Source organism: Mastigoproctus giganteus, chromosome 8 (genome assembly GCF_048544385.1).
Source record: "Mastigoproctus giganteus isolate SK-2022 chromosome 8, ASM4854438v1, whole genome shotgun sequence".
Lineage (NCBI taxonomy): Eukaryota > Metazoa > Arthropoda > Arachnida > Uropygi > Thelyphonidae > Mastigoproctus > Mastigoproctus giganteus.
This window is the reverse complement of record NC_143582.1, coordinates 10,249,005-10,263,184: the sequence shown is the minus strand read 5'-3', so window position 1 is coordinate 10,263,184 and position 14,180 is coordinate 10,249,005. Positions and strand designations below refer to the sequence as shown.

At 37.2% G+C, this 14,180-nt stretch overlaps 1 protein-coding gene across 1 annotated transcript in view; it reads right to left on the bottom strand.

Annotated features, from left to right (window-relative positions):
- The window catches only part of LOC150081240 (syntaxin-binding protein 5-like), a 416,184-nt gene that overhangs the window by 163,613 nt on the left and 238,391 nt on the right, over window positions 1-14,180 (bottom strand). Inside the window, exon 16 of the mRNA XM_090379469.1 lies at window positions 6,833-7,038. Within this exon, the coding sequence (XP_090235595.1) occupies window positions 6,833-7,038 (206 nt within the window). The remainder of the gene's footprint in view (window positions 1-6,832; window positions 7,039-14,180) is intronic.

Genomic DNA, 14,180 nt, shown 5'->3' with positions numbered 1-14,180 from the left:
AGCTACTCTTGCAGCCCGTCTGCATTGCTCAGAGAACTTCATATCTGCCTGCACAACCACCCCAGATCCCTTTCATTCTCTACCACTATCAGTGTAGTACCACAGAGTTGATACCTTGCTCTGGGGTTGCTGTTTCCCATATGTAGTACTTTACATGTGTCAATGTTAAACTTCATTTGCCACCTCTCAGCCCATCTGCTCAACCTTTCCAGATCCTGTTGCAGCAGCATAGTGTCAGTAGTGTCCTTGACAACCCTGTCAACCTTTGTATCGTCTGCATACTTGGATATTAAGCTTGATATACCATCATCAATATCATTTATAAATACAGAAAACAATAATGGACCCAACGCTGAACCCTGAGGGACTACACTAATAACATTAGCCCACGATGAGCAGTGTCCATTGATTACCACTCGCTGTCTTCTCCCCCTCAACCACCCCTTTATCCATAGCAGCAATTTGCCTCCAATGCCACACTGCTCCAATTTGTGCAGCAGTCTTCCACGTGCAACAGTATCAAAAGCCTTTCTAAGATCCAAGTATATAATATCAAAGTTATTCCCTGCATCCAATTCTTTTGTGACTACATCATAGTATCCAATCAAATTGGTCAGGCAAGACCTTCCCTTAACAAAACCATGCTGTGTTTGAGCTATAACTGAATTCTTGTCAAGATGATCCCGCAGTGCTTCTCTAACCAGTGCCTCCATTAATTTTCCTGGAACAGAAGTTAAACTCACAAGTCTATAATTACTTGTGTCAGCCTTTGATCCTAGTTTGTGAATTGGGGTCACATTTGCAAATCTCCAGTCTGTGGGTACCTCCCCTGAGTCCAAGGAAGCTCTCATAATTATGGCTAGGGGTTTGCTTACTTCCTTTGCTGCCTCCTTTAATATAACTGGATAGATCCCATCCACCCCAGGTGCTTTTCTTGTGTTTATCTTCAACAATTTCTCCTCCACTTTACTCTCAGTTATTACAAGATTCTCTAGCTTATTGCCAGAGTTGAATACACCTCTGGCATTCCCCTTGCTGAATAACTCCTCATGTGTGAATGTCAATGCAAAATATTCATTTAGTTTGTTAGCTACCTGAGCAAGATCATCAACAGTTGAATCATCGATATCAAGTGGACCAATCTGATTCATCCCCTTCCTTCTAGAGTTTACATAAGTAAAGAATTCTTTGCATCCCTTGCCAAAGATTTCTCGTAATCTGCCTTTGCCTGCCTAACCTCCTTTGTAACTTGGTTATTGATCAACTTGTATCTATCATAGGCTTCTGTGTCACGTGTTAATTTGTATGTATCCCATGCATTTTTCTTCTCTGCCATATGTCTCATTAGTTCATCTGACATCCATTTAGTATGTAAAGCCTAGTAGCTTCCAAGATAAGTTCTTTGAATGCTTCCCATTTTGAATTTGCTGTTTGTAATGTCATCAGTTGGTCCCACTGTATAGAATTTAAATACTGTCTCAGACCATCGTAGTCGCCTTTACGAAAGCAACAAACCCTTCCCTTTACCCCTAATGGTAGTTACCTCTTTGAGTAAATCCCACTTCAGCACACTGTGATCACTGCCACCTAGTGGTTCCTTTATCTGCAGATTCTTAATGCATGAAGAATCACTACTGATAATCAAATCAAGAGTATTACTCCCTCTAGTTGCCTCCCGAACATGCTGATGTAGAAAACAATCATCCAATAAATCCACAAAAGCCTTGCTAGTGTGTGAGTGACCAGCCCACAAATTCCAGTCAATATCTGGGAAATTAAAATCCCCCATTATAAGACTCTCTGATGTACTGGCCCACTCTATTTCACTGTACAGTTCCTTATTATACTCATCAGAGTCATTAGGCCTATAGCACACTCCTACTGTCAATTTTGATCTCCCAATGCTCATGTCACACCAAACTGACTCGACACTGCACTGTCCAGCAATGTCGACTGGCTTCACTTCCTTGGATTTTATGTGTTTCTTAACTAATAGCATAATCCCTCCTCCCTTCCTATCCTTTCTGTAGACGTTGTACTCCCCAAATTCCAGTTCTGCATTCCTTATATCTGTGTGACACCACGTCTCTGATATCCCAACAATATCTGCCTTTGACATTTTGAGCAATACCTCAAATTCATCAAATTTATTTACTAAACTCCTAGCATTGGTGTACACGAAGTATACATGCACTTGTTTCTATTCTTAGCTACCCTAACACAACCCATGTGTTTACTTGTACTGCAATGACTCCCAGCAGTCTCTGAAATATCCTGCATCTTGTTTTTCAGGCTTCTGCTCATTCCAATAGAAGCAGTGCAAGAATCACTTTCACCTCTGCCAGTGGCTACTGTTAATCTTTCAGTCTTTGTATCCTCCCAAGCTAGCAGTTTTCCGACCCTCCTAACACTGCCTCGATAGCATCAGCAAATATTCTTGCACCCTTTCTGTTTAAGTGTATCCCATCCCTGTAGAAGCAGTCTCTCCTGTTAACAAGTACAGTCCAGGCTGAAAAAAAGTTTACCCCTTTAGTCTTACACAATCTTTCCAGAGCCGAAAGGTGTTTAGACTGGATTGCAGGAAGTTTTATTTTAACCAGAGAGTTATAAATTACTGGAACAAGCTACCTACATGGGTGGTAGAGGCTGACAGTTTGGGAAAATTCAAAGGTCAGCTGGACAATAATAGCATGTTCCGCGGTGTTTATTTCTCGTACATGCTCGACATGGCTTAGACGGGTGTATTTTTTTTTTTTTCAGTTGGTAGTATAGCCAACCGAAATTCTAAATAATGAATTTTATATTCAGACCTTATTTTCTTGGAACATTTAGAATTTTTTCTCCAATCAAAGATTCAATGTAACTTTCCCATCAAGTTATGGGTTCCACAAAAAAGTGTCTGAAATTCAGAGAAACCTGTAACTTGAAGGAAAAGGATGTATGCATTATGCATATATATTTCTATAATAAATAATGCAGTTTTTTTTGAACATCTGATGGTTTTTCTTAGCACTGAATAATATGACAGTATTTGATTTGATCGAGCTACAAATCAGAACCGAACAACTCATCAAAAAGCTCTTCAATTCCGAGTCACTCCTACTAGCATAGAGCTCAAGCTCTTCTTCAGTCAGTGGTCTCTTCTTATCCATGTTTTAGGGTTTTTTTTTTTTTTTTTTTTTTGTAAAAAAAAAACATGTAACAAAGTACTAAATACAACGTACATGATATAAATGATATAAAGTCTGTGTCACTGCAACAGATTTATGCACAGCACAGATTGATATACAGAGAATTCTGCAAGTTACAACATGTCAAGTTAACTCATAGTTGGCTGCCGCAAAGAATTTTCTATTACATACGCCAACTATGAAATAATTCCCAAAGCTTTTTTTTTTTTTTTTTTTTTTTTTACAACAAAAAGCTTTTGTTGTAAACAATAAACCTTGAACAATATTTCTTAGTTGGTATGTAAAGCCTAGTAGCTTCCAAGATAAGTTCTTTGAATGCTTCCCATTTTGAATTTGCTGTTGGTAACATTGGTCCATTCTATACAGTTGGTCCCACTGTATAGAATTTAAATACTGTCTCAGATCATCGTAGTCACCTTTACGAAAGCAATAACCCTTCCCTTTACCCCTGATGGTAGTTACCTCCTTGAGTAAATCCCACTTCAGCACACTGTGATCACTGCCACCTAGTGGTTCCTGTATCTGCAGATTCTTAATGCATGAAGAATCACAATAGGGGTGGGCATGGAACTTAAAAAGGGATTATTTGTCTTCGCACATGTGTGTAAAGGACCACAAGTCTGAGATTAGATATGGGCAGCAAACATTAACAGAATTCTTATGCAATTTAATTTTCATGGTTCCTGCAATTAATAGTCTCGTATAATTATGTTGGACACTTATTTTGGCCTCATTAAATAAAAAAGTATGTTATTCATTAACGGCGGCTAATTCTGACGCTGCTGAACGAGAAGCACGAACCGAGGCCATGTGTTGGTTAATACAAAAATTCAGAAGAAACTGCATAGAACCCTGATAAGACGAGTTGCAATCACCACAAGAAATGTTGTATACTAGGTCATTTATTTGTGTTGCGAACGAGAAAAAGACTGAGCGATTGTTCAGTATAGTGTGTAATTTCCATATTGGCTAACTGCAATTTTAAATTCAGTATCTTTAAAGAATCTGTTAAGTTGTTTGTGCCACTGTTCAACATGTGGGACAGAACTAAAGTATTTTTTGATATTATTGTTGGTTGGTGTATTTTTTGTTTTCTATCCTTAGCTTGTACCCTAATTCTGTCTATTGTAGACAGTGGGTAACCCCTGTTTAAGAATCTGCTGGTTAATATTTGTATTTCTGAGCCCAAAGCAGATTCTGTCATTGAATATTTATAAGCATTGAGAAATTGATTAAAGATAATTGATCTTTTGTAGGTGAACAGATGATAGCTGTTATAATGCAGAAGCATACCGGTGTTTGTAGGTAAGCTAAGGATAGAATACAAAAAAATACACCAACCAACAATAGTAATATCAAAAAATACTTTATTTCTGTCCCATATGTTGAACAGTGGCACAAACAACTTAACAGATTCTTTCTTTAAAGATATTGAATTTAAAATTGTAGCCAGGCCAATATGGAAATTATACACTATACTGAACAATCGCTCAGTCCTTTCCTCGTTCGAAACACAAATAAATGACCTAGTATACATTTCTTGCAGTGATTGTGACTTGTCTTATCAGGGTTCTATGCGGTTTCTTCTGAATTTTAGTGTTAGCTAATGCGCGGCCTCAGTTCATGCTTCTCGTTCAAAAGCGTCAGAATTAGCTGCCGTTAATGAATAACATACTTTATTTAATGAGGCCAAAATACTTAAGTGTCCAACTTAATTATATGAGACTTAATTGCAGAAACCATCAAAATTAAATTACATGAAAATTCTGTTAATGTTCGCAGGCCATATCTAATCTCCGACTCGTGGTCCTTTACAAAGCTCACCCCTATTCGGTAATTTTCATTCCTGTGTGATCATGACATATGGTCGAAAAGCATTGTCAGCTTCAGAAAGGAAAAATTGTTTTGCAATTTTTTTCATTAAATTAATTTTTGACTTAATTTTTGTGTTAAATTGATTTTTAATTGTGTTAAATTGATTTTTAATTATTGTTAATCATTTCTTACTATAATGAAAACAATTAAAAAAACAATTTTTTAATTGTTTTCATTTTAATTTCTGGAGAGTATCATACAGAAGTGTTCTACATATCATATTGAGGTAAACTCTTATTCTTTTACAAATATTAACACTGTACGAATGGATATGTGCATGCATGAGAATAATATGCATAAAGATGTACATTACTGAGTAAACACATACTGAACAGAATGGCATGAATTGGCTTTAAATTACAGTTTTTACCTATAATTTTAGGATATTCCAACATGATTCCTCACCACAGACTTTCTGTGGAATCCAAAATAAGTTTATTTTTGATAAAGCAACTATTTCTTACAAGGTAGTGTACCAAAGTTTCATCACTATTCTATCACCAATAAATATAACCATCTTTCTTTAGATATTAAATGCTATCAGTTGATCCAATGCTTGATCACTGTGAACAAAACTGTTATTTGGGGCTGTTTTGACCACTGTAAACCTGCTGTTCATAAAGCTGATTTTGATATTGGGCAACTCAAAAAAAAAAAAAAGCATATAGAACTTTATCTATTGACTGACTCAATTTTTTGGGAATTAGCAAATTAATATACATCCAACAGTCTCCTGATTGTAAAAGAGCAATTAAGATCTCACACACAATGATGCTTTAAATAAAAAGCTCTAGATTTGCCTTGTGGCAAGGACAGATCAGCTATCAATCTGCTGTTTTTTATCAGTTTGATACTTATGGCAGCCATTATGAACTTGCTCTTGTCATGCAAGCGAGTCAGTGCCTCCGTAGCCAGATGGGCAGGAGCAGCAGTGCATAGCACATGCTTCTTGATTAGACCGGGGTTTGAGCCCATGACCACCAAAATACAGAGGATGTGGAAAGGAATATGGCCTTAGTTGCTAATGCTCCTAAAAACCAAATTTGTTTTTTTTTTTTTTTTTTTTTGTTAGTTGTTGACGCATTGGCTTCTGTGGCCATAATGCACCTCCCAAAGTTTTTGCATTTTACTCTGATCCAAGCCTGAGGCGGGATTCGAACCTGCAACCTTTGGGTTGCCAGGCTTACCCATCTGGCTAGCCCAGTTGGCTTAAAATCCAAATAACAACAACAACAACAAGCAAGTCATAATGAATGATAACCCTAGACAGTTGCCTATTGTATACTATTAGTTTTTCCACACAGGCTGCACTTTCAAATGCTTCTTAAGTTCAAGATCTTCCAAGGTTGACTCATTTTTAATAAAACCATATACTACACAGGGACTGCAAATCCGTTTTCTAGCAGCATTGCTAGATGCAGCAAGCGCATTCACCAGATGGTATAAGAAATTCACAGTGATGTTAGTAGCATATTTACCTTTCATGAAAAGAAATATGATGGAACATTGTTCTTTAGTAAAATAAACAGTGATTCAGCAAACACAAAACTTTTCTAACTCACTGTAAAACAGTAACTAATGGTTGAAAAATGACAAGACTTCCACCGTATATTATTTTCTGTATTATAAAAATGGGGAAGGAAGGCAACCAGCTACTGTTCTTATTTGCTCTTTTGCACAGCAGCCTTATAGAAATTACTTTTGGACCACACCTCACATACCAAAATACATAAAATAAAAGTAATGCAGTCTACTGATATACTAACATTAATGCTGCTTGTCATTTCTCCTTTCCTAAATGAATAAACTATTATATAGGAACTCATTCCAGCAACACATAATATGCGATTATCTGGACAAAAGGCGACTTGATCAATGGCAAAAGGATCTTCCTCTTTTTCATCAAAACTCCTTCCCTGTGGTGTTTCAAAGACTGTTCCTGTTTTTAGCCGATACAGTACCTGAAAAAACACTGTAAAATAATAGTATTTATTATGAAACTATCATTACATAGAACTAGTACAAAAAAAAAAAAAAAAAAAGTCTGTTGCAATAAAAGAGGAAAGTTTGAGAGAAATAAAACTGTCACCTGTTATGGTTGTGCTCCTACTTGGGTAAGAGTACATTAGGTATCAATGGTCTTAAAGACTATTTGCAAATGACATGCATTCTCATTGTTGTACATGAGAATTCAGGAAAATCTTGTTAATACAAACTTTGAGCGCCCTATGATTCCTCACTTTATAATAATGAGGTCTGTGAAATGAATATGTCCAATTCAGTTTCAATTTTGTTCAATAATTTACTCTAAACATTATTTTGTCTTTTTACATGTTTTTCCATGAAATTAATATATTCAAGAGTATAAAAATAAAAGAAAAACAACTTGATTTCTGATAGAATGAAAATCAGTTAAATTCACAGTAACAAGGATAGGATTACAATGAAGAAAATTAAGGAAACTGTTAATTAAAACAGCCAAGAATCACTGCATTCATAAAAAAATGTAGGATTTGATGAAACACTGAGCAAGCAATACAGGGCACTCATAATTTTGAATTTGATTATAATGGTAAAAGAAGTAATGCAGGATCATCTAGGCAAGGCCACAATTATACTTCACACAAAGCATGGATTTGTAATGGGGAAATCTTATTTGACCAATTTGATTGGTTACTACGATGTGGTCAAAAAGGAACTGGGTGCAAAAAATAATTTTGATATCATATACTTGGATTTCAGGAAGGCTTCTGATACTGTTACATATAAAAAAACTGTTGTACAAATCAGAACATTAAGAGAAAATTGCTACTATGGATGAAGGGATGATTAAGTGGGAGAAGACAGGGTGGTAATCAATGGACTTTGCTCTTTTTGGACTAATGTTATAGATGCCTCAGTAGCCAGGTGGGCAGGAGCAGCAGTGTGTAGCACACGCTTCTTGATTAGACCAGGGTTCGAGCCCATGACCACCAAATAGGGAGGATGCGGAAAGGTCAGGGAATGACCACCGCATACCCCAGGAGCAATATGACCTTAGTTGCCTAATGCTCCTAAAAACCAAATGACAAATAACAAATAACTAACGTTATAAATGGAGCCCAACAAGGTTTGGTGTTGGGCCCATTGTTGTTTCCTGCATTTATCAGTGATATTGATGAAGACATCACAGGCTTAATGTCCAAGTTTGCATATGATACAAAGGTTGGTAGGGATGTTAGTGACAGTAACAACAGTATAGTACTGCAATAGGATCCAGAAAAGTTAGGCAAATGAGCTGAAAAATGTAAACTGAAGTTTAACATTGATAAATGCAAAGTACTGCATATGAAGTAGCAGTAACTCTAGAGTAATGTACCAACTGTGTGGTACTACACTCAGGGTAGTGGAAAATGAAAGACCTGGGGTAATTGTGAAGTCGGATATGAAATTCTCTGAGTAATGCAGACAGGCTACCAGCTCATAAGGTTTTGTCAATGATATACAGGAATTTTACTTCCGGTGATAAGGAAGTTATCACATTGTATAAGGCAATGGTCAGGCCACATCTTGAGTAACGCATACAATTCTGGAGTCCTTGTTTTAGGATGTGGAGCAGCTTGAACGAACAGAGAGGCAGTGAGATTTACCCAAGGAAATTTTCATTTCCTTGGATAAATCAATCATTGTTTAAACCAACTAATTAGCTAATTAATTTCATTGTTGATAACGTAATTTTTAACATTATGTCTATGGGAAATAAATTCCTGCTTTATGATTGTGCGCTAGGAATGAATTAACTCATAAAGTCGGGAACTACCTGTACTGCACATGGTTAGCAGCAAGAATAGAGTAATGTACCAACTCAGTGGTACTACTCAGTTAGTACTTTACTCAGGGTAATGGAAAATGAAAAAGATTGGGATAATTATGTAGTCAGATATGACGTTCTCTGATCAATACAGACAGGCTGCCAGCACAGCTTATGAGGTTTTGTCAATAATGTATAGTAACTTTGCTCATAGGGATAAGGAGGTGATTGCCCATTGTATAAGGCAATGGTCAGGCCACATCTTGAATACTGCATACTGGTTTGGAGGTCTCATTTTAGGAAGGATGTAGAGCTGCTGGAACAAGTAAGAGAAGGGCAATGAGATTGGTGAGGTGGAACAAGGGGGATGCCTTAATAAGAAAGGTTTCAGTTCTGCAAATTACAGTGTCCAGAGACTAGACACTTGCAAGGTGATCCAATTGACATGTTTAAGATTTTGAATGGATTGAGCAAGCTCAGTGCTGATGGGATTCTTCCTCTTGCTCAGACTACACACATGAAGGGCACAATTTCAGACTGAGGAAGGATGGTTGCAGACAAATGTGTAGAGGTTTGCCTTTAGCCAGCTGGTGGTTAATTTCTGGAACAAACTTCCATAGGTTTTTGGTTTTTGTGGAAGTTGAAAGCTTAAATAAATTCAAGAAAGTACTAAGAAAATGGAGGGAACGAATAGGTGAAATGGGAGATGTAGTTTTTTTTTTGGCTGATGCTGTAGAAGCTTGCTTTCTTGCATCATTTGCCATTACTAATACTAATGTTAAATGATCCCGCATTATTTCTTTAATCAGTGACCCCATTATTTTTCTTGAAACAGAAATTAAGCTAAGTCTGTATTTACTCATGTAACCCTTTAATCCACCTTTGTGAATTGGGGATGTGAACATATGAACCCACATAACTCCAGTCCACAGGGACCTCTTCTGAATCCAAAGATTCTCTCATAATATATAATTGTTATTCATATTATATACTGTGTAGATTTATGTGTGCCGACCGGGCTAGCCGGGTGAGTAAAGTGCCTGACTGGCAACCCAAAGGTCGCGGGTTCGAATCCCGCCTCGGGCTTGGATCAAAGTACTGCAAAAACCTTGGGAGGTGCATTATGGCCACAGAAGCCAATGCGCCAAGAACTACCCAAAAAAAAAAGATTTATGTGTTTGCTATCACCAATGAAATTGTCTTTTATCATCACTGCTTTGCTTTTACTTGCAGGTAACAATTTGATGTTTCACTTGAACATATTTGAATCACTGATGGACATAATACTGACCTGTTTTCAAGTGCTGCCACATATCCTTTTATTGCTGAACAATGTTATGCATCAAGGTTGGGAAGGAAGCCAGGTAACTAATAACTTGAGATATTTGAAAACAATAAAGTATTCAAAACTCACATTGGTATTATGTTTATTTCAGAACTGGAAACATGTACATAATGGGGTCAAACTTTTCATGGTATATTCTTACACAGGAACAAGTTCTTGTATCCAAAGTGATCTTTTTTGTGACAGGGATATTGCAAACACAGCTGTTCACAGAAGTGATAAGAATATACCATGAAACATTTGACCACATTATGTACATATCCCCAATTTTAAAATAAACTTAATAACACCACCATAGGTTTTGACTGCTTTATTATCTTCAATCAATGGTTTGCCTATGCATCATGCCACTCAAGGAATAACTTGAGTTACCTTGTGTCTGTAATGAAACTTCTACTTGACAATGAATTGAAGTTGAAGAGGTGCCTCAGTTCAATAAAACCTTTGCTAACAAGAACATAAGCCAACTCATTAATGTTGATTTCAGGTTGACTGACTAATCTCAGCAGTTTCATGTTGACATCTTTTTGTATAATGATAACTTCAACTATGATGTCTGGTTGTTTGTTATGGTCTTCAATTTTGGCTTTACTTTCCAAATTCTGACAATCACTTCAGCATTAGCAGAGGCATACTGATGCAAGAAAGCAAGCTTTACACCATCAACCCCCCCCACCGCAAAACCCTAATAACATTAGTCCATGAAGAGTAGTGCCCACTGATAACAACTCTGTCTTCTTCCACTTAATCATCCCTTTATCCATAGCTGCAAATTGCCCTTAATGCCACATTGCAACAATTTGTACAGCAGTATTTTATGTATAACAGTATCAAAAGCTTTGTTGAAATCCAGGTATATGATATCAAAATTATTTTTTTACATCCAGTTCCTTTGTGATCACACAATAGTATCCAACCAAAAGGTCACCTCTTAACAAACGCATGCTGTGTCTGATGTATAATGCAGCCTTGTCTAGATTATCCTGCATTAGTTCTTTTCCCAGTGACTCCAATATTTTCCTTGGAAAAGAAGTTAAGATAACAGGTCTGTAATCAGTGCCAGATTAAGGCACAGGCTAGTAGGGCCCTTACCTGAGGTGGGTGCCATTCTTTTAGGAGCACCAAAAATAGAACGAGACAAGAAACGCGCAAGCAAACACGTAGTAAGAGGGCACCGAAAAATCTTTCTGCGCAGGGCGCGGAAATACCTTGGTCTGGCTATGTATGTAATTACCCATGTCACCCTTTGGTCCTCTTTGTGAATTGGGGACATATTCGCATATCTACAGTCTGCAGGGACCTCCTCTGAATCCAAGGATGCTCTCATAATTATGACTAATGGTTTGCTTACTTCCATCGCAGCCACTGTAAATATAACTGGATAGATTCCATCTTTCTTCTGTTTAAAGAAAGGTAGATTCTATCTACCTTTCTTCAGGTGCCCTTCTTCTGTTTAACTTCAACAATTTCTCTTCCACTTTCTTCTCAGTTATTACAAAATCAGAGAATTTATAAGAATATAAATGCTGCATAGAATTTAAAAGCTGTCTGAGCCTTTTTCCTATTACACTATGATCACTGCAATTTAGTGGTTCCTTTATCTGCAAATTCTTAATGCACGAATAATCACTGCTGATAATCAGATCAAGAGTATTACTCCCTCTGGTTGCCTCTCGAACATGTTGCTGTAGAAAACAGTTATCCAATAAATCCACAAAAGTCTTGCTAGTGTGCAAGTGACCAACCACAAAAGTTCCAGTCAATATCTGGAAAGTTAAAATCCCCCATTATAAGACATTCTGATTTACTGGCCCACTCTTTCTCTGCACAATTGCTCATTATACTCATCAGATTAATTAGGCCGGTAACACTCTCCAACAATCATTTTTGCTTTCTCAGTGCTTATGTCACACCAAACTAACTCAACAATGCATTGTCCACCAATGTTAACTGGATGCACTGCCTTAGATTGTAGGTGCTCCTTAACTAAGAGCATAACCCCTCCACTCCTATCCTTCTGTTCTTTCTGTATACATCGTACTCTCCACAATCAAATTCCTTATACTGCATCCCTTATATCTGAGTGAAACCAAGTCTGATATCCCAGCACTGTCTGCATTTGATGTTTTGACCAGCACTTTAAATTCATAAAATTTATTTACCATGCTCTTTGCGTTGGTGTACATACAAGTATACATGCTTTTGATACTGTTGCACATGGAAGAATGCTGCACAAATTGGAGCAGTGTGACTCTGAAGGCAAACTGCTGCTATGGATAAAAGGATGGTTGAGTGGGAGAAGACAGAGTGGTAATCAATGGACACTGCCCTTCGTGGACTAATGTTATTAGTGGAGTCCCTCAGCGTTGGGTTCATTGTTGTTTTCTGTATTTATAAATGATACTGATGATGGTATATCAGGCTTAATGTCCAAGTTTGCAGATGATACGAAGGTTGGCAGGATTGTTAATGACACTAATGACAGTACGCTGCTGCAAGAGGATCTAGTAAAGTTGAGCAGATGGGCTGAGAGGTGGCAAATGAAGTTTTACATCAACAAATGTAAAGTACTACATATGGGAAGCAGTAACCCCAGAGTAAGGTATCAACTCTGTGGTACTACACTGACAGTGGTAAAGAATGAAAAGGACCTGGGGGTAATTGTGCAGGTAGATATGAAGTTTTCTGGGCAGTGCAGACAGTCTGCAAGAATAGCTCATGGTGTCTTGTCAATGATATACAGGAATTTTTCTAGCAGGGATAAGGAGGTCATTATCCCCTTGTATAAGGCAATGGTCAGGCCACACCTTGAGTACTGTATAAAGGGATCTGGTGGCCTCATTTTAAGATGGATGTAGAGCTGTTGGAACGAGTACAGAGAAGGTCAACAAGATTAGTAAATGGAACAAAGGGTTGCTCTTACAAAGAAAGGCTTAAGTTTTGCAGATTACAGTGTCTGGAGACTCGGCACCTGAGAGGTGATCTGATTGAGGTGTATAAAGCCTTGAATGGTTTGAGCATGCTCAATGCTGATGGGATCTGATTGAGGTGTATAAAGCCTTGAATGGTTTGAGCATGCTCAATGCTGATGGGATTCTTCCTCTTGCTCAGAATAATCACCTGAGAGGGCATAAATTCAAATTGAGGAAAGACAGTTGTAGGATAGATATGCGGAAGTTTGCCTTTGGCCAACGCATAGTTGATTGGTGGAACAGACTTCCATCTTTTGTTGTTGAAGTTGATAGCCTAAATAAATTTAAAGCCGAGCTGGACAAGTATTTGGAATGAACGGAGGGGTGAAATGGGAGTGGTTTTTTTTGGCTGATGCTGCATAAGCCTGCTTTCTTGCATCGTATGCCTCTACTAATGCTAATAATTTAACTCTGTGTGGTCAAAGTCTGAAGTCTATTTGCAAACAGTGATTAAATAATCCCCTTAAAGTCCCCAACCCCCTCAAAACACCAAAATCAAGAGTGTAAAATGGTGCCATTCTCTGAGGAATGTATGTGACTCTGTAGTAGAGGAAAGGATTATCTACAGTAGCATTTCCTAAACCTACCTTGAAAGGAATAAGATGAGTCCTAAGCAAAGTAGCAGCAGTAGTGGTAGTAGTAGTAATGCCGTCATTACTACTACTACTACCTTGCTTAGGATCCATCTTATTCCTTTCAAGGATTTCATTTCACCCTTATGATCACCTGAGTCATAAGAGTGAAATTATTAGCTTGATATTTTATTAAGAAATCATTAAACTGAAATAATTATTACCAAAATATATAATAATTTTAATATTTTCTTAAAAATACACAGAAAAAGATTGCTAGATGCATAAAAAAAATTAACATCTTGTATTATAGTAATACATATTTGTAAATTAATATGTTTGTATTATTTATAAAATACACCTTGTATTATTTATATTTATAGTTCATACACCATTAGTAGGATGGTGTGGTGATGTTTTAAAGCAATAATAAGC